We start from the raw sequence: 20889 nt of genomic DNA, 5'->3' as shown, positions 1-20889 counted from the left end.
AATTTGCTAGCTAAAATATTATCACTTGGCCTTTGGTTATTTTATTGTGGCGGGCTTATCTAATCTTTGATTGATAGCAACACATAAGATTCAAATTCAACTCATGAATATGCAACCAAATGCAAACTTCCATTGACTAAACCGGCAATTGCCGGTTTCCTTTCCAATGCAATATGTCCTAGATCCGGTTAATGATGATTGAATATTCAATAATTACTATAGTATAATACTACGTTGTGGGACAATGATGTTTGATACCCACACTCTTTAATAATAATACTACCAGTTTGATACCCACACTTAATTATTAATATACATTATATTAATTATTATTATTATTATTATTATTATTATTATTATATAAATAAATGGTTGGTTAGACGAGAATTTTATAACTGGATCTTCCATTTCATTTGGTGCGTATCGAAGCCTTGGCCCATACTAAATTCAAGCTTTAATTAGCGGAGTGGGCCTGAGCCACTCCAAAGCCCAAAGAAAAATTTCACATGAAGTCATAGGAAATGTATAGCTTTTATTATTATAAACGAATCAAATGGAACTCTAAGAAAATTTTAGAACTCAAATTATATAAAATATTCGAGCTCGAGTCCGATTCGATTTTCGAAAATTTTAATATTGTGTGATGAAAAAGCATGGTACAGGATAGTCAATAGTATCCTTGGTGAAACGTTGAGGTTCAAACAAATGAGCTAGTGTTCTTCAACAAATGTGGGCTACTTAAATGACAAATTTACCCCTGCACAAAGCGCAGATTAAGGTTAAAAAGGTAATGTTAACCACATAAATTGAAAGCTGTGACCACGACATTTGATTTGATTACCCTCAAAGCAAACGAGGAAAAAAAATTTATCAATTCAATTGAGCGATGGATCAAAATTGAAATTTAATTTTCCCCCAAAAAAACCATGTTCGATTATTCCGCCGCGAATTTCATTCTCTAATACTGTGATATTTGTTGCTGATAATGAGAAAACTGCTGTGGCCGGAGGAGTAAACCGGGAGTGTCATCGCAACCGAGTTTTGGGGATGATTTGTTTCTTCGGTTTTATCCAGCAAAAGGCTCTCTCTTGAATCATTTTTTCCGATAAATGTCTGATTTGGTTGCTCGAACTGGTCGGCATCAGCAACGATACGAGGATGGTTACCGCCTTCTTGCGGGGTATTTCTTTCTTTTATATGTCTGTCTGTACTAGCATCGACTTGTGTTTTGATTTAGAGAAGATTTACTTCTTTATCCATTGATATAATGTGGGAAATTGGCTCCGGTTTTCTGGTGCTTGAATCCGTTGTGTTGCACTTCCCTTTTTCCCTTTTTCAGTCGATATTTTAGGGATTCGGATTGCTGGGTTTTGCTTAGTGAGTAAAACTAGAAAACCTGTTGGATTACTTTTATGTGGATTTAATTAATTATGTACAAGCTTATTACAACTGTTGCGGGTTTTTTTACTGAATAAATGCATACGTCTTAATGTGGCTTTGCTTCTCATTTCTGTTTGGGTGGTGTCTTCGCTGAGTTTTTTTTTTAATGTTTGATTTGATATAAGGTTGCTATTGAGCATATCCTGCTATGTCAATGTGACGGTGTGATTTAAGAGATCGATAGTATTATAAAAATTTGTTTTATTTCTTTGTTTGTTATAGTTACAGTTTCAGTTCATGTTCTTTCGGTCGTGATATAAAAAAATGGTGGGACTGACGGTCAAAAGCCTCGTGAGGTTTATTATAACGGGGATGACAGTTTTATAAAAGGAACACATGGCCTATTCACTGAATTTCTGCATTTAACTTTGTGTTATATTTAATAAACCCATGGTTAAAAAAAGCTACAATTCACGAGCTATCCTTAGTAGAGCAAAGTTATATGTTATCACGGATTTCTGTTTTATGTCATCAGCTTTACTTTGTATTGTTCTGATTAGTTGAGTTATTGCCCAGGTGTATTCCATTCAAGTATCGGAATACAGGACAAAACTGTGGGGAAGCATCTGAGAAGAAAGTTGAAGTGCTAATGATCAATTCAACTAGTGGGCCTGGTCTTTTATTTCCAAAGGTGAGATCTTTGTGTGTGCATCAGCAGATCATTGGATGTAGATGATTAAAAGGCAAATATGCAATCGTTCATTCTCTTTGTATGGCTTTATAGAATGGTACTGTCATGAAGTTATATAAATGAGGATCATCACTCACCTTTCGGATTTGTCATCTAAGAAGATCAGTGGGCATCTGATTGTCTGACTTAGCCAAGGAGGCCGATAATTGTCGAATGCAAAAGCACAAGTTCCCAAGAAAATAATTTTCTGTTCTTTATGTTTTTTCTTACAGAGAAGTGTGATGTGCTATCCTTCTATGTTGACTTTGCTGACATCTTCCAGCAGAAATTTTGTGTGTACTTTGTTTTTGGATCTAGTGAGAAGACATGTCCAACTCGAACAAATAAAAGTAGGAAATGTAATTGTTGATATCCTCCTTATGTGATGCATTTCTCTATCAAAATTCATTTGAGATATGTCATCATATATTGATAGATACAGGATCTTAGATTAGTGTGGCATGAGTTGTTCGGTTATTGTTGTTTTTCTTCATCTTCCGTACTCCGTACAAGCATGTCTTCAAATGGTTGTGGGTAACATCTTTGAACCTCTGATGAATTGTGAAGCTGATTGTTAGTTATTTCTCAGTTCAATATTGTATCATGCTTGAACAATTTTCAGGCATCTCCATAAACTGCTTTTCACTCATATATACCAGGCTATCCTAATGACCAGTCAATCATTGTTATTATCTGTGAATCAAAATTGGAATTTAAAATAACATTACAAGCCTTTGAAACACTTCATCATTATTTCTGAAGCCCGATGCTTTTAATAATATGTCTTAAATGCTTTAACCCTTCTAGATTATGTTGATTTTGACATAAAAAAATACCGACTCGCGATATTTTTTCGATACTATGGATTTCTTCTTCTCCATCGTGATGATTTTCTAGCGTCTGAGTAAAATTTTTCTTCCATCCAAAATATAGTGAGGATTTGAGGTAAGCACCGCACCCTATTTCATTACGTATTTGTATATTTATTGGAATGGAGGAAACCGAACTATGCTCGGGACTCTATGAAATACCGACTAGTTTGGACGATTCAAACTGGTTTATGCCATTGAATCTAGGTCTAGTTATATGCTTTGACTTCATGCTTTATTTGGCCAATCCTGCCTTTTGTGTTGCGTAGTCAACATATGTTTGAACAATGCTCTGTCAAATGCAGATCTATCTACATCGTACCTATAACAATTATACCATTCTCGCTGAAGAAAAAGTATTTGTCATAGACATCGTTTCCGTAGTTTCGGGAAACAAAAGTTTTTACTGGTGACATAATATGCTTAATGAACACTAGCCTTGCTCTAATTATAGCCTTAGGTGTTCTGATATGCTAATTAAACACATTGCCTTTTCAATTTGACTTATGAGGCATTCATGTTATGCCAAGATAAATGCATAATAGAAGTAGTATCCTGAACACCCCAATTGTTCCTGCTCATACGTTATCAATATAGGGTGGGTGGGAGACGGATGAAACAGCCGAGGCTGCAGCAATAAGGGAAGCCATGGAAGAGGCTGGAGTGCGAGGGGATTTAGTGGTAAGATATAACAATATATGGCTTGTTGTTTCTTTTTTGTGCTTTTATTGCCTCGATTTTCTATTGCAATCCTAGGATAATCATTGATTAATGTGATAAAATATTCCATAGCCTTTCTTTGCCCAGCACCAACGTGTGGGATTCGAATTATCAAAACAAATATCAGATTCAGTAGATGGGATAAAAGTACTTTCCATCATTTTAGAATATATTAATTGTGGCTATTTTTTCAATTGTGTGTATTTTCCATTCCAGCATTTTCTGGGGTTCTATGCCTTCAAGAGTAAAACTGTCCAAGAAGAGTGCAGTCCAGAAGGTTTGTGTAAAGCTGCTATGTACGCATTGCATGTTAATGAGGTGCTCGAATCGTGGCCTGAAAAAAGTCTTCGCGAAAGAAGTTGGCTGACTATTCCTGAAGCCATTGAAAGCTGTCGACATGTGTGGATGAGAGATGCCCTTGAAAAAGGTTTTTTGAAGTGGTACAACGATGGTATGGTGTAAACGATACCAAGAAAAGAATATCATGACTTGATCTCATCCAACCACTGAGATTTTGTAGAACTTTTAGTTTTGGGGCACGATTTCAAACTGGTATATGTGCCTGCTTGATTTAGTCCCGGTGTTCATAAATGTATCGGGGCATGTCTGGACTGGATTATTAACTCAAGTAATGTTTTCAAGTACGCTTTCTACTCCCTTCTCCAGCTCTGATTTTTAAAATTCGATCTAAAAATATCCCTGTGTTTCGGATAAAGCCCTATCCCAGTCAATCCATAGCACTTTGATCCTGTTGACGGCTTATAAACTCATTGGCTACCAAAGTCTCGAGTTTGGAACAAAGTCTCGGCTTACAACAAATTCTTACCTCAGATCAATTCGCAACTATTGTAATTTGATTATTTAGGATTTTCATATTTGTAATGGGCCTTCCGTTTCCCTTGCAAAACTGTTGATAGCAAATTGTGAACAAGTCAAAAAGACAAATTAACACGACGATCAAAGCCAGTCGAGAAAAGTTCTCGAACTTTGGCCGGGTGGGTTTTGGTTGTTGCCAGTCTGCTGCCGCTACTTTTTTAGAAATTTTTTAAATTATCAGTCAAATTTATCTTCTTTTTTACTACTCACTCGTACTCCTTTCGTTTCGATTATACAATCCTATTTTTTTAATTTGTAATAAGTTATAAATAATAAGTCATTAATTGATTAATAAATTAATCAAAACTATATAGTATATATAATATAATATATATATACATACACCCCGTACGTGGCTCTACTTTAGAATAATATAGTACGTTAAAAAATATATGAGAGTTTAGTAGTTTGTCTCATGCATATATCTTTACATACAAGTTGGCAACTATATACCAAAAACATTAATGTATGATGAGTCGGTTGGTGCAGAGTCTGCAGATCCAATACTGTATAATAATAATAATAATAAAAAGGAGGAAGTATATAAGCGCAGGCATGCTCGCCTTTATTATATATATAAAGTGGAAATACCCTTTAAATGCCGACACAAAATTACATTAAATATAAAGATCATTAGATTTAAATTAGATATAGAAATGCAAAATGTTCAATATCTTTGTCTTCAATCTTTTTCAACCCGCTTGTTTGAGATTTTTAGAATTTTCCTCGTTGGTTTAAAAATTTGTAATATAACATTACTTAATTTGTTAATGAAATTTACGAGTTTTCTTGTCCAAAAAATATATTATATAAGTATAATATGCATTTTGAGATTAGAGTATTTATTTGGGTAAATCAAAATATTGTAACTGAATGGTTTAAAATATTTGAATTCTTTCGACTCGAAGAGTTGGGTTAAAATTTTATAGAAACACAAGGTACTAATGAAAATTGAAAGGTAGATTTGGATTTTAATGAGAAAGACGCTAAATTAAGTTTCGGTGTGCAATAAATATGAAATTAAATTTTGAAACAAATTAAAAATCAGCGAAGGTAGCGGATACATTGCATGCATGCAAGTTCGATGTACTTGCCCACAGTGAGTACAGGCAATTAGCCACTAGCTAGCTAGGTAATTTATGATGAGTACACAATATATATACTGAATATTTTATATAATTATATTATGTTTTTTTTTATGAATCAAATGAAATATACTTAATAAAAGATAAATTGCACCTTCAATATTAATAGGTATTACAGTGCATGCATTTAACCTGGACTTCACTAGCTTGTCCATATATACCAAGAAAATCGATTCCCTCACTTGCAAATTAAAGGGATTGGATAATTAAGCCACTTCATTTGTTTCACTATTAATTAGTATATACAATTCTATTTATAGTTTTAAATATTCGTTATTTCTAATTACATGATTCTCGCCCTGCCAGGGATCTCTCTTTAATTTTCATCAATATAGCAAAATCTCTCGATAAAATTAAACGTGATTGTAAAATAATCACAAGTACATGGAAATACTACTGTGAGAAAACAAGTATATATAGTTAGAAATGCCCAATATTGCACTTAGCAAGCATTAAAAATCATTTATCAGAAGAAGGCCAAGTACTTCTTAAAATAGTAGCACATTCGTGTAGCTTAGCTAGCTAGGTCTCACTATATACATTTAAAACCCTTCTTAAAATACTTTTAACATACGAGAATAGAAAGCAAATCTATGTTATTTTTTTCTCAAAAAAATTAAAACTTAATATAGTTCAAGAAATGAATGGAAATTGATGACCAATTGAGGCCAAATTTTGATTTCTCATTATTATGTTTTGGTTGCCCCACTAGCTAGTTAATCATCCCGTTTTAGCGTCGATCCAATTATAAAAAAGGAACACAATAGATTAATATTTTTCGTACGATTTTATAGTACTTCAAAAATATTATAATTAATTAGTTGTTCCAAATATATATATATATATATATATATATATAAAATTAATTAGCAAATCTGTCTATAGCCATTTTAAGAGGAGAAAAGGGCTTGTGAAGATTTTCAATTAAAATTTAAAAATGAAACCCACGTACAATCGAAGATTCGAATAGAAAGCATGAAATAATCATAAAATCTGGCGAAATGAAAATAAATGAAATCATGAAAAATCTTGAAAAACAAATTAAGCATATCTAATTGATCATCTGGTACGTACGTATATACGTACTTAGATCTTCAGAAGAAATGGTCGTCAAAATATGAACCCATGAAATCCTCATGATTAATCGTGTACATTTCATCGATTAATGATGACGGGTCGGATTCGGATCCTTGTGGCAAATCATGACCATTAATAGTACTACTTTGCCCTATATTTCGACTTGGAACATCATAATTAATATTAATATTAATATTAGCCTCTTTCCCCTTGATGTTTTTGCCACTGCCAACGTCCGCGGCGGTGGCGAACTTGGATGATTCCGACACATCGGAGTCTTTCCCGGTGAGCTCTTGCACGAGAGACCTGAATTCGGAGGCGCTGGTCTTGATATTCTTTATAGGGTTTGTTATGTACACAACTTTGAGTGGCTGCTTACTACTTTTCCCGGTTTGGGGCTGCACCTTATTCGGCAACTTTAAGTGTAAATTAAGATAAATGGGTTTTTAATCAAAATGGAGGTCATTGACTTAAAAAAAATCTTTAAGGTCATTTGACCAAAATTCAATGACCCGTTTTAGTTAGTTATTCAAGTATTGAATATATTTCTTCAAAAAAAAAAGTATTGAATATAGGGTGAACTCCTTTAAAATTCATATATCTAAACCGAATTTTGTGTTCAGTACTCATGTCAGTAAAAGTTTATTTTAACTCAGTAATTCAATTTAGTAGTTTAGATCAGTCCTCAAACACACCAAATTAAGTAAATATCCTCATATATCTTCTCCCAAATTATAACTCAATCCATTTTCTCTTTCCAAAAGTCTCTTTTTGTCCTCCTCCCGATCGATTTCTTCACTTTCCTTCGTGAGTTTTCTTTCCAGTTTTGAAACTCAACATTGAGAGAGATTTTTTTTCACCTAACAATTATCTTATTTTACATTTCTTCGTCTGCTCTAAAATACCCTAAAATCTCTTAACTCTAGATCTCTCATCTTGCACAGATGAAGTGTGAAAGTCCTCCATTTGCAAATATTCAAACATGTGCATACAATAAGATGATAGTAATTAGGTCATTCTATATATTTGACTTTTTTTTTAATCGATAACCTTTTGCAAAATACAAAATATATAAGTCATTTTACCAATTTTAAACCTTGTGGCGTACTTGGATATAAGATAATAGGTTAGAAAAAGAAAAAAAAACTCATTACGAGGCGGTGGACACACCTTAAGTAAAAAAGAGCAGATATGCATAATTATTAAGGTACAAGCAATTTTCATATATGTATTTTACAAAGTACAGTCTAAAGATCTCCATCGATTTACACACAAATTTTACAACCAAGCATTTCTTATGCTACAAAAGAATTTTTTGTAATTCTTTTGTGATTTATTTATTGTACATATTGATTTTGATGCATATTGTTGACAGCTAGCTCAGCTGCTCTCAATACTACCTACATAATCTAACAGGAGCAAAAGCTTCGTTTACATATTTACCACTCTTCGTAAGATGTCACCCCATACTGGATTGGAGTAAAATATTCGCATTGACTTCTTTCTCAAATAAATATTTTTATTGAGATTGTCTGCAGTCAATACGAGTACACTAAAAATTGTTTTCCATTGTATTTGATGTATAAACCGAACTTGGTAACACATTGGGTATGTTAATCTGGAAGTAACTAATTGTACATGTATATATATAAGGTAAATTATAATAGGCAAAAAAAATTCTCATAGCATAGGATGAGTCATAGATGATTTTGAAAGATGTTGTGATATGTTTTGAACACTCCACGATAGGTAGGTGAGTCAATAATAACTATTGACTAGTGTTAGCTAGGTTACAATTTTTAAATTATAAATTCAAAACTTTAGTCATCATATTAGCATGTTGATTCCCGCCTCATGTAATGATCTAGTAAAGTGAACCAACAGTGTTTTATGCTATGTTTAAGTCGAATAAACATTGTGATAAACAAAAGAGCCTTTTGAACTAACAACCAACTTTTGAAGTGATTTGTAACTAAAAGGACATTAAAGAAAAGAATTTCAATGTTAATTAATTAATACATGCTTGATATGCAAACAAAATTAATGGTGTGTTATAGTTATCTACTTAAAATATGCAAAAAGAAAACAATGTTAATGTGAAGTAGTGGTCACTAAATATGTTGCCAAAAATCCAAGCAACGGATATAATCCTTAATGCACCTCTATTAACCGAAAAACAAATTTCATTAAAACTATTTGTTTGAAAAATAGCTCACAAAATTTAATCAGAATGCTTTTTTCAAATAAGATTTAGGTGGGTTTTACTGCTTAAGTGTTCTTCTTCAGCTAACGAGAACAACAACAATTTCTCAAATGTTATATAATATCTGTTAAAGTTAGCTTTTAGAAGTCAAAGAAACGTTGAAAAATAAAATCTTAATATGACACTTCTGAAAAGAAGAAAATCGATGTTATATATATTTGAGCTATATCTGGTGGCCAATACTCATTTTTAGTCGGTGGTAGTATACCTATTTTTTGTACAATAATAACAAGAACAATTTACTTTGTCACTGCTATATAAAATTATTAGATGACGACATAAATAATATTCACATTGTTTGAACCATTTACTCTCACCAAATATTTTCTGGAGAATTATTATCTTACTAATTTATCAAAATTATTAATTTAGTAGATTGGTCTAAGTCGAGTTCGGAAAAAAAATATTATTTTAAAATGGTATTTTAAAAAATATTATAAAATGATATTTAATATATCAATATTAAATCGTTGAGATTATAGTGCTCAGTACGTCAAATACTCATAATAAAAGCAAAAAATTTGGGTCGGGCCAAATTACTTGTATTGGGCCAATACTAAAATCAGAAATAAAACATTTCTTTTTGACCCAATTAGAGCTAAAGAAAACCTTCCCTGCAAGCCACAACACGTCATTGATTGCATAATTGGTGAAATCCGGGAGTACTCCTCCCGGAGGATAGACTCTACCCAGCAGGAAGGCTCTAACACCGAGCAGGGTGTTGCTTTACGGTTGTTCTTTCACATAGAGCAATGAAAGCCAGCGTTTGAGGTAAAACCCTAGCATAGTACGCATGTTTTGTTTATGTAAATATATTGCGAGATTATTGTGTTCGCATTAGGTTAGCATCATCATTTTTTATTATCTTTTCGATTTGTGTTGTAGTTTAGATAGGTTATGGCTTTCTAATTGAAGTTTTATTTTTCGTTCGCCTTATAGTTTTGAACTTGGTTAATAGTGATCGTTTGCTCCAACATCGCACACGGCGTTGCTTTACGGTTGTTCTTTCACATCGAGCAAAGAAAGTCTGCGTTTGAGGTAAAACCCTAGCATGGTACACATGTTTTGTTTATGTAAATATATTGCGAGATTATTGTGTTCTTCTAGTTGCATCGCATTAGGTTAGCATCATCATTTTTTTTAATTATCTGTTCGATTTGTGGTGTAGTTTAGATAGGTTATGGCTTTCTAATTTTAAGTTTTATTTTTCGTTCTCTTTATGGTTTCGGACTTGGTTAATAGTGATCATGTAGTAGCCCGGTTCCATTTTTCAAGATTAAGTGATTTTAAACATGTTAGAAAATGACATATAATTTTAAATGTGTCAAAACATGTTTAAGTAGTCATTATTTGGTCAAAATAAGTGGAAAATCAGATCTGGAACGTCCGAAAATGGTAGGATAGATCCCGGGGGTCCAAAACCAGTCGGAAGCACCCCAAAACAGTTCGAAAGAAGCGGTGCGATCAAAGCTTCCGAACCAGTTCGGAACTTCCGATCAGATCGGAGCTTCCGAATCAGTTCGGAAGCACCCCAAAACAGTTCGGAAGAAGCGGTGCGATCGGAGCTTCCGAACCAGTTCGGAACTTCCGATCAGATCGAAGCTTCCAATCCCCGTTCGGAGCTTCCGATCCCCGTCCAGTGCCAGGTGTCTTCGAGGATCAAACACGTAGCTGCATGTGCCGATCGGAGCTTCCGATCGTGGCTTATAAATAGGGGTTCCGAGGGCCACATTTCACACCAATTCCTATCTTTCCCTCTCGGTTCCAGCTTGGGTTTAGGTGTTTAGGGGTAATTCCAGCCTTCCTAGGCTTGGTCTGGAGGTTGGCGAGGTGCTCTCGGATTGCTGCGGAGCGGTGCCCAAGTTCTGGGGAAATCGTCATCAGTGGGATGACGACGGACGCAGGTATAGCTCTGTCTCCTTATAGTAAATAAGGAGTATTCTATAGCGTAGTTAAGACTTTTAGAATTAGGTGGTAATGCATGAGTACTTTGCATTGTAGTGAGGACTATAGGCTTGGACATAGTGCTGGTCTAGCTTGCCTAGTGTATGAGATACGAAAGTATTTATTCGAGATATCCAAATCATGAGTATGCATGTATTATGTGTTTGCATGGATTATGTGATTTGCATGTTTTTATATGCCTTTATATACAGCATGTCACGACTGTATGTTGCATTTATATGCATATTGAGCCTTTTACCTTAGAGGTAACCTATAGTAGGGAGCTCACTCTACGAGTTGTGGATGGTTGGATACGTAATTCTTGTGTCAGGTCACCTTAATTGTTGGACACATGTACTAGTATCAGGTCACCATTATTCACTGGGTATATAAGTCACCTCCTGAGGCGACGACGCAACGTGCTATATACCTTGAACCCGGTCTATGAGCTTGTTTCTTGACCTGAGAGTCTTGGTACCCAGTTCACTTGCCTACATGCACACATAACACCGTATACTCATACTGTCGTACTAAGCTTATCATACTCACGTCCGTACTTTGTTGTATCTGAACACCCTATTCCATGGGGCAGGTCTGCGGCTGGACGATGCGGGTGTTTTCAGGAGGGCTTAGACGTTGGATAACCAGCAGGGATTTGTCTAAGCTTTGGATTCTGTTGTATTTGGGTTAATACACTGGATTTATTCGATATAGTTGTATAATATTTATGGGTTTTGCTTTTCCGCTGTTTATTTTTTTGATGATTTATTTTAATGAAGTTAAATGCATGCTTAGGCTTCTGATTAGTAGGTGATCACGGTGTGGGTCACTACATTTATGGTATCAGAGCATACATAGTAATCTTGGGATCTAGATTGTTGGAATTGGGATTAACCTTTAATCATCGTGTAGATGGCAAGTCATGGTGACGAGAGTAGCCACAACAGTGTAGGTGGACGCTGGGGTGAACAGGATGATCGGGAGCATCGTCGGGGCCGTCATCACCATCGCCATGATGATCATAAGCGGTTCAGCATGCATAGGTTTTTGCAGATGGGTCTGAAACCCTTAGTCGGAGGAGAATCATCGGAGGATGCGGGGAACTGGCTACGACGTATGGAAGTTTGTTTCCGGGAGTTCCGATGCACTGAGGAGCAGCGGATGGAGACTCTTGATTTCCTGGTAGAAGGACGAGCTCGGAAGTGGTGGGATTCTACTTCTACGCCTTTTATTGCAGCCCGAGGAGTTGCTACCTTGGATGAGTTTCGCACGGCTTTTCATAATCTGTATTTTCCTCCTGATCTCCGACAGGCGAAGGCAAGCGAACTGCTATGTTTGCGACAGGGATCAATGTCGATCGATGAGTACCAGTTGAAGTTCTTTGAGTTACTGCCATATTGCCCCCAGATTTCTAATAGCACGGAGGCGAAGTATAATCTGTTCCTCCAAGGTCTTAATCCGGAGATTCATGATCGAGTTGTTGTGGGAGATGACATGACTTATGAGGGACTAGTGAGCCGATGTCACCAGGTGGAGGACAGCATCCGCCGTAATAGATCCTTTTACTCATTTAGACCTGCGAGTTCTTTGGGTCCCCGTGCTCAGTATTTCAAGAAGTCTGGTTCTACTTCTTCTTTGGGATCCGGAGAGGTGATGCGTTTTGGCAGAAAGAATCAGGGTCCTTGCAAGCATTGTGGTGGGAATCATCCTTCCAACTGGTGCCGGAAGACCTCAGGGGTGTGTTTTCGATGCGGAGAGATTGGCCACCTGAAGAAGGATTGTCCACAGGCCAGGGGAGCTGGTTTTGCTTTTGGTTCTGGTTCTCAAGCTTCAGTGCAGCAGAGACCACAGGGACAGTCGACATGGTTCTAATCTGAAACCTCGTGCTTCCAGCCAATTGTTTTCCTTGAGGCATGATCAAGCAGTGGATGAGAATGAGAAAGTCATAGCGGGTACGTTACTGTTATTTGATATACCTGCTTTTGCACTCATTGACACTAGTGCATCTCATTCTTTTATTTTGGCACGTTTTGTTAAGAATTATAAGTTGCATTACATCTCACTAGACACTGTGGTTTTTGTTTCTACTCCGACGGGTAAGTTTGTGTCGGCTAAGCGTCTAGTGTTGGGTTGTCCTTTAGAATTTGAAGGGAATGTCTTGATGGTGAATCTCATGATATTGGCAATGGAAGATTTCGATTGCATTCGGGGAATCGATGTTTTGACTACATACCGAACTTCAGTGGATTGTTACCAGAGATTGGTAAGGTTCATCCGATTGGTGGAGACAGTTGGTTCTTCTACGGTGAGGGAGCGCGACCTCAGATGTCTTTGGTATCAGCTTTGAAAGCTTGTAGGGCTCTGGAGTCTGGTCCGGAAGGCTACCTCATCTATGCAGTTGATACATCCGCTGGAAGTATTGGTATAGAAGCTATTCCTATTGTGAATGAATTTCCAGATGTATTTCCAGATGAGATTCCAGGATTTCCTCCAGTGCGCGAAGTTGAGTTTGACATAGAGCTGATGCCAGGAACTTCACCTATTTCTCGAGCACCGTATCGTCTGGCTCCGTCAGAGATGCGTGAGTTGAAGCAGCAGATTCAGGATCTGTTGGACAAGGGTTATATTTATCCCAGTGTTTCTCCTTGGGGAGCGCCTGTTCTGTTCATGAAGAAGAATGATGGGTCTATGCGTCTATGCATTGACTATCGTCAGTTGAACAAGGTAACAGTCAAGAATAAGTATCCTTAGCCTCGTATAGATGATCTGTTTGATCAGTTGCAGGGTAATTCGGTCTACTCGAAGATTGATTTGAGATCTGGATATCATCATATGAGAGTTCGAGATCAAGATATAGCCAAGACAGCATTTAGGACCAGATATGGGCATTATGAGTTTATAGTAATACCATTTGGGTTGAATAATGCGTCGGCTGTATTCATGGATTTGATGAATCGAGTATTTCGGGAATTTCTTGACAAGTTTGTCATCGTATTTATTGATGATATCTTAGTGTATTCACATGATGTGAATGAGCACGCATATCATTTGAGGCTTGTGTTGCAGACTCTGAGGGATAGACAGTTGTACGCCAAATTGAGTAAGTATGGATTCTGGCAAGATCGGGTGGTATTCCTTGGCCACATTATATCCAGAGATGGAGTGTCTGTTGATCCGAGCAAGATTGAGGCTGTAATGAACTGGTCGCGTCCGATGACGGTAGCTGAGATCCGTAGTTTTTTGGGTCTAGCAGGATATTATCGCCGTTTTATCGCGAATTTCTCACAGCTAGCTCGACCTTTGACACAACTTACTCGAAAGGATGTGCATTTCGAGTGGTCTTCATAAGGATAAGGTGTTACGTAACAAGACCATTCCTCTTGTTCTAGTTCAGTGGCAACGCCGAGGCACTGAAGAAGCCACTTGAGAATTTGAGAGCCGTATACAGAATTATTTTGAATTGTTGTATTTTCAAATTGTAACTTGTAAAATGAATCAGTTTGAATAAAAGATGTTTATTCAGTATTTTACTTCATTCAGTACTTAAGATTGTTCGAGGATGAAATATCTTAAGTATGGGGAGAATGTAGTAGCCCGGTTCCATTTTTCAAGATTAAGTGATTTTAAACATGTTAAAAAATGATATATAATTTTAAATATGTCAAAACATGTTTAAGGAGTCATTACTTGGTCAAAATAAGTGGAAAATCAGATGCGGAACGTTTCAAAAATGGTAGGGTAGGTCCCGAGGGTCCAAAACCAGTTCAAAAGCACCCCAAAATAGTTCGGAAGAAGTGGTGCGATTGGAGCTTCCGAACCAATTCGGAACTTCCGATCATATCGGAGCTTCCGATCCCCATTCGGAGCTTTAGATCTCCATCCAGTGCCAGGTATCTTCGAAGATCAAACACGTAGCTGCATGTGCCGATCGGAGCTTCTGATCGTGGTTTCTGTTGTATTTGGGTTAATACACTGGATTTATTCGATATGGCTGTATAATATTTATGGGTTTTGCTTTTCCGTCGTTTATTTTTCTGATGGTTTATTTTAATTAAGTTAAATGCATGCTTAACCTTCTGATTAATACGTTATCACGGTGCGGGTCACTACAGATCATTTGCTTTTGGGCATTGTAAGATACATACCTGGGATTCTGAGGTAATACTTTTGGCAAGAGTACAAAAACAATGGTTGTATGCAGATTGTGTTTTGGGAAGGATATATCTTAATAATTTGTTGTTGAGGGAGATGATTACAAGTAGGACATAGATGTGTTCCACTGTACACCTTCAGCAAGGTGTCTGTCTTGTTTAATTGTCTGTACGTAGCTAGCTTTCATCATCATTAACTTTACCCTTTGATGCAAACAATTTTGCAATCTGTTTTTTTCAAATATAATTTTTCTTTGTCAAAAATAGTTTTGTTTAATTTGATGTAATTCACCATTTTCTAATATTTTTTTTCGTTAGGCTTATCTTCCCTTACAATGCGGAAACGTGACTTAGAGGAAGGATATGACAACAATGTTGTGGCTGCAACAAGTTCAAAATGGGAAATATCTCTTTTGGGGTTGGCTGTAGTTTGTTTCCTTGGTAGGGATGGCAATGGGGCGGGTCGGGGATGAGGATGTCTTTCCCATCCCCGTCCTCGAATTCAAACCATATCCTCATACTCATCTCATCCCCATTAATTCTTATTGGGAATTTTTCGTACCCATCCCCGCGGGGACCAAGTCCCCATGCCCATACTCATACACAAATATATATATATATATATATATATATATATATATATATATATATATATATAGAGTTTTGCTATCCTGCCCACCCACCGTGCCCACCTAATGTGTCCACTATGAGGTGGCACTCAACTATTGGACGCACAATTCATCACATCCAATATTTGAGTGCCACCTCATGGTGGGCACATTAGGTGGGCACGGTGAGTGGGCAGGATAGCAAAATTGTATATATATATATATATACAAATTAGTAAATTTTATTATGTAAGAATATAATAATTATTATTCAATTTTATAATAAAATACCTAAAATATTTTGGGTCAAAATTTTTATTATAGTATTAACTTTTAAAATTAATAAAAATATTTTAAATACAAAATATTTCTATAAATCAAAATTATTATCTTAAAACAAAAATACTATGTATCAAAAATTTATTAAGATTATATATTGTTTCTAAATTTATCAAATATATATATATATATATAGAGTTTCCTTTAAGTGCCTACCTATCATGCCCAGCACCATGCCCACCAATGATGTGGCACTATTCCTTGGGGCCTTCTGCGTTTTTGGTCTAGGAAACGCCCATGAATCAGATGCTGTAAAAGCTGATTTGATCCTGATGTATTCTGCCCTTCTTATTCCATTAGTTGTTTCTGTAATGAGATGGGTTAGAAGAATGTTGCTGGAGAATCATCAGAACTGGTGATTGGTTGTCGAGGGTATTCAGACGATTATGTCATCTTTCACGATGACAGGTTCAGTCAAATCTCAATGTTGAAAGATGACAAAAATTTGTTTTTTTTTTGTCAATTAGCTTGATGATAGGTTCACTTATACTTGTCGAATCAGCGATGTGAGAAATGGAAGATTGTGGACTATTAGACATGTTAGTTGCCCTAATGTTGACAAAGTTGAACATCATAAAACCAAAATGGGTCCCTTATGTTTCTGCTGCTTTTACTTTATAAGGAAGACTGGCACAATTGCGATGACACGATGGGGTAAAAAGAGACCAGACCAGATAGAAGTCGCGAATGAAAGAGGGGTTGGGGAAAGAGAGGCTCGGGAAAAAGAACGAGCGGAAAAAAAGACCCAGGAAAGGGAACGAGCGAAAAGAGAGGCCTGGGAAAGAGAACGAGCGGAAAGAGAGGTCAGAGAACTAGAGGAAGAGGAGGATCTGGTGGCGATGACCGAGTGTTGGGCGGCCATTAGGCGGGAGTTGCTCAGAGGGCCACGTAGATCTGATTGGGCAAGCAAGTACTGGGAGTTTAAACGAATGAGAGAGATAATTGATGGGATGCAGGCAAGATTTAACGCCCCAAATTTATCTTAATTGAGTTTATTTGAGATAATCAGAGATTCCAGAATTCAAAAGCCGACTTGATTTTGATCAGGGTCTATTTTGCAATTTTTGTAAATTTCAGAGACTAAAACGCAAAAAGTTGAATTGTTATATTATTTGACTAGACTAAGTCATTCCTCCTATTCCATCATCCCCTCCAAAACGTGTTCTCTCCATTAGAGGCGGCCAAAGATTTCTTCAAGCTTTGTGATTTCAGTTTCCGGTCAATCCGTCCGTTAGAAATTAAATCTGAAGGCAGTTTAGCGATCCCGGCAGCGAGAGCTTCATTCTATCGGAAGTACTTCTCCGATTAGTTATACTTACAATTTTTGGATGTTGTTAGAATCAAATGAGTTTCGGTTATGTTGTTCTTGAACGAGTTCTTATCGTTTATTCTCAGTCGGTTTTGAAAAAGAGCGTCGTTTGGATTTGTTATAATTTTTGGAAGCATAATTCAAAAATGGGGATTTTGAGATTTGTAGGTTTTGAATTTCTATTGATGTTTTAGCATTGGTTTGGGTTGTTTGCAATGCTATATTGATGTCTGTGTTTTCGGTTTGATCAGAATATAGTCATTCTGCCGCCGGTTTGAGTTTTGGGATTTTGAACCATTTGAATTGTTGAAATTTTGGCTTTTGGGTTTATTCGTCGTTGTTGATCTTCTTTTACCTCCTTACAGATTTGTTTGAAGTATGTTGAGCCCAGAGTTAGCAGAAGTCGCGTTGAAGAGTTGGACGAAGAGCGGTAAAGAGTTTACCTTGAGTGGTTGTTGTTTTTGGTTGTATGGATTTTGATATAACCTCTTTTTGTAACTTATCCAGAGTTGGAGCTTTTTGAATCGAAAGGTACAAGCAGGCATCATTTTAGTGGGATAGAACACTCAAGACAGATGGTTCTTGAGTTTCCCTTAAAGCACATACTTGCATCAATACTTGTTCTAGAGTGGAAAACTTGTATTTTGTGTTTGAACTTTTGTTATTAAATGATTTATGTTTAATGCATTGGTATTCTATATGCATTCATATTGAGCTTAAATCTTTGATTTCAACGGGCAGAACGACCCTTTTTGTTTAGACGTTTTGATGGCTATATTGCGAGTGGCCTGGGTTGTAGAAGTTCACCTAGTGTCAGGATACTGCTTATAGTCGCACCAAAGTCTAAGGAATAGAGATACGTGGCACCACCTCGATCGGAAGAATCGGTGAGTTGTTACGTGATCTCATCCTCGGGATCCCAAAAGCATAGCATCAATTCCTTGATTATCACAGTTTATATCCCTGTTTTAAATACATGCATTTTATTCGTATGAATATTGAATATGTTGTCTTTATATCAAGTTATTGAGATATTGCTTGTTATTGCATGTTATGTTGCTTTTATTGGGAATATCTTTTTCACCAGAGTTCTCCGGCTGTTGTTTTGTTTTGTATGTGTACTTGGCAACAGGTGGGACAGGATCGAGTCAGAGAAGACTTGGTTAGCATCAAGATCAAGGAATAGAAGTGAGACTCGGTTTAGAAGTTGAATCAGCATGTCAATCTAGTTTATATTTTGAAGCATGTTGAGAACTCGAACTTGTTGATTATGTTGTATCGTTTATGCGAGTATTGAAGTTGTATGTTGTTGTTGTATGTATTTTGTACCTCGTTATGTATAAAATGGATTTATAGAGTTGAGTTAGAGAGTTTATTTTCTGGAATTGGGTTCAAAGCTGTCATCGCTCGATCGGTAGAGTTTGACCGATCGAACGATGGAGTTGTAATCTGTTCTCTGTTTTAAAAAAAATGGTCCGCCCGATCGGTTGAGTTTTACCGATCGATCGGTGCTGGTGTTCTTCTGGGCAGCAGAGTATGAAACTTTGCTTGCTCGATCGGTTGAGTTCTACAGATCGAGCGAGGCACTGTTCACTTTTAAAAAAAATTATTGTTTTTAAATCTTGGATTTTGTATGCTTAGTTTTTGTTTAGCCCGAGATTAGATGATTAGAACCGAGGTCTCACACAAGAGCTGCGAGAGCTAGAGCTGGAAGAAGAGCTTGAGAGTTTCATGATGTGGTATTACTTTCGTTTTTGCATTAGTTAAATTTGAAATATGAACCGACTTCTGTTGATTTATTAAAAAAAAAATTATCTTTAAAATCATAATTTTTTAATTCCATTTTTTCATATATGTTTTATGTTACATGTAAATTTTTAGGGTGTTTCCTTGTCAGATTTCCATGACTTCCTTCAAGAAGCTCCTATTAGTTTAACATAAAACAAATGAAGAATTTGTTTTAAAATGTATAATTTTAATTGTATTTTGAACTCTGATTAAAATTCATCATTGTCAAACTTGTTTCTTTCTAAGAACTAAAATTTGTTTCTTTCCCCGAAACTTAGGTGAATGGTGAGTCTCTGATAAAATCGGATAGAAAATTATTCAAATTTAAATCAGATCAAAAGATAAATGTAAGTAGCTAGCTAAGGAACTGTTCAAGCTTAATTAAGTATCAAAAGATATTAAATAATGTGACTTGTTGATGAAAAGAATTGTTACATCTATAATCTATAACTAACCCCTATGGGTTTTATTTGTGAATTCTATTAATTGACCTCATCCTCAAAAATTATTTACTGGAAACTGGGTTTTGCTTAGTAACGAGTAAAACTAGAAAACCTGTTGGATTACTTTTATGTGGATTTAATTTAATTATGTACAAGCTTATTACAACTGTTGCGATTTCTTTTACTGAATAAATGCATACGTCTTAATGTGGCTTTGCTTCTCATTTCTGCCTGGGTGTTGTCTTCACATTGAGTTTTTTTTTAATGTTTGATTTGATATAAGGTTGTTATTGAGAATATCTTGATATGTTAATGTGACAGTGTGATTTAAGAGATCGATAGTATTATAAAGTTTGTTTTATTTCTTTGTTTGTTATAGTTACAGTTTCAGTTCAGATTCTTTCGGTCGTGATATAAAAAAATGTGGGATTGACGGTGAAAATCCTCGTGAGGTTTATAAAAGGAACACATTGCCTATTCACCGAATTTCAGCATTTAAATTTGTGTTATATTTAATAAACACATGGTTAAAAAAAGCTACAATTCACGAGCTATCCTTAGTAGAGCAAAGTTATGTGTTATCACGGATTTCTGTTTTATGTCATCGGCTTTACTTTGTATTGTTCTGATTAGTTAATGAGTCATTAATGCCGAGGTGTATTCCATTCAAGTATCGGAATACAGGACAAAACTATGGGGAAGCATCTGAAAATAAAGTTGAAGTGCTAATGATCAATTCAACTAGTGGTCCTGGTTTTTTATTTCCAAAGGTGAGATCTTTGTGTGTGCATCAGCAGATCGTTGGATGTGGATGATTAAAAGGCAAATATGCAATCGTTTATTTTTTTTGTAGAATGGTACTGTCATGGAGTTATATAAATGAGGATCATCACTCAGCTTTCAGATGTGTCATTTAAAAAGATCATTAGGCATCTGATTGCCTGACTTAATTAAATTTTAGCCAATAATTGTCGAATTCAAAAGCACAAGTTCCCAATAAAATAATTTTCATGTTTTTTTCTTACCGAGAAATGTGATGTGCTATTCTTCTATGTTGACTTTGCTGACATCTTCCAGCATAAATTTTGTGTGCACTCTGTTTTTGGATCTAGTGAGAAGACATGTCTAACTCGATCAAATAAAAGTTGGAACTTTCTTCAATTTTTTCCCCCTCTATCTCTTTGTTATTTTTTTTGATTGGTAGCTTTTTTTTATTTCAACTTTCTTTGGGTTTTTTTAAACAAGTA

The 20889-nt window shown here is 35.9% G+C and overlaps 2 protein-coding genes across 2 annotated transcripts; both read left to right on the top strand.

The window, feature by feature from the left end:
* Window positions 1–866: 866 nt before the first annotated feature.
* On the top strand, window positions 867–4688 carry LOC140882177 (nudix hydrolase 16, mitochondrial-like). Its single transcript, XM_073287992.1, has 4 exons — window positions 867–1180; window positions 1957–2071; window positions 3577–3660; window positions 3916–4688. Exons 1-4 carry the CDS (start codon window positions 1110–1112, stop codon window positions 4159–4161), a joined length of 516 nt encoding a protein of 171 aa, XP_073144093.1. The 5' UTR covers window positions 867–1109; the 3' UTR covers window positions 4162–4688.
* Window positions 4689–11916: 7228 nt separating this feature from the next.
* LOC140878198 (uncharacterized) lies at window positions 11917–13522 on the top strand. The gene is made up of 4 exons (XM_073281809.1): window positions 11917–12516; window positions 12610–12741; window positions 12839–13309; window positions 13475–13522. Exons 1-4 carry the CDS (start codon window positions 11917–11919, stop codon window positions 13520–13522), a joined length of 1251 nt encoding a protein of 416 aa, XP_073137910.1.
* The last annotated feature ends 7367 nt before the right edge of the window (window positions 13523–20889 follow it).

This window comes from Henckelia pumila, chromosome 2 (assembly GCF_033568475.1).
Source record: "Henckelia pumila isolate YLH828 chromosome 2, ASM3356847v2, whole genome shotgun sequence".
In the NCBI taxonomy this organism is placed as follows: Eukaryota; Viridiplantae; Streptophyta; class Magnoliopsida; order Lamiales; family Gesneriaceae; genus Henckelia; species Henckelia pumila.
The sequence above is the reverse complement of the archived record's forward strand: the minus strand, read 5'-3'. Positions and strand labels throughout refer to the sequence as shown.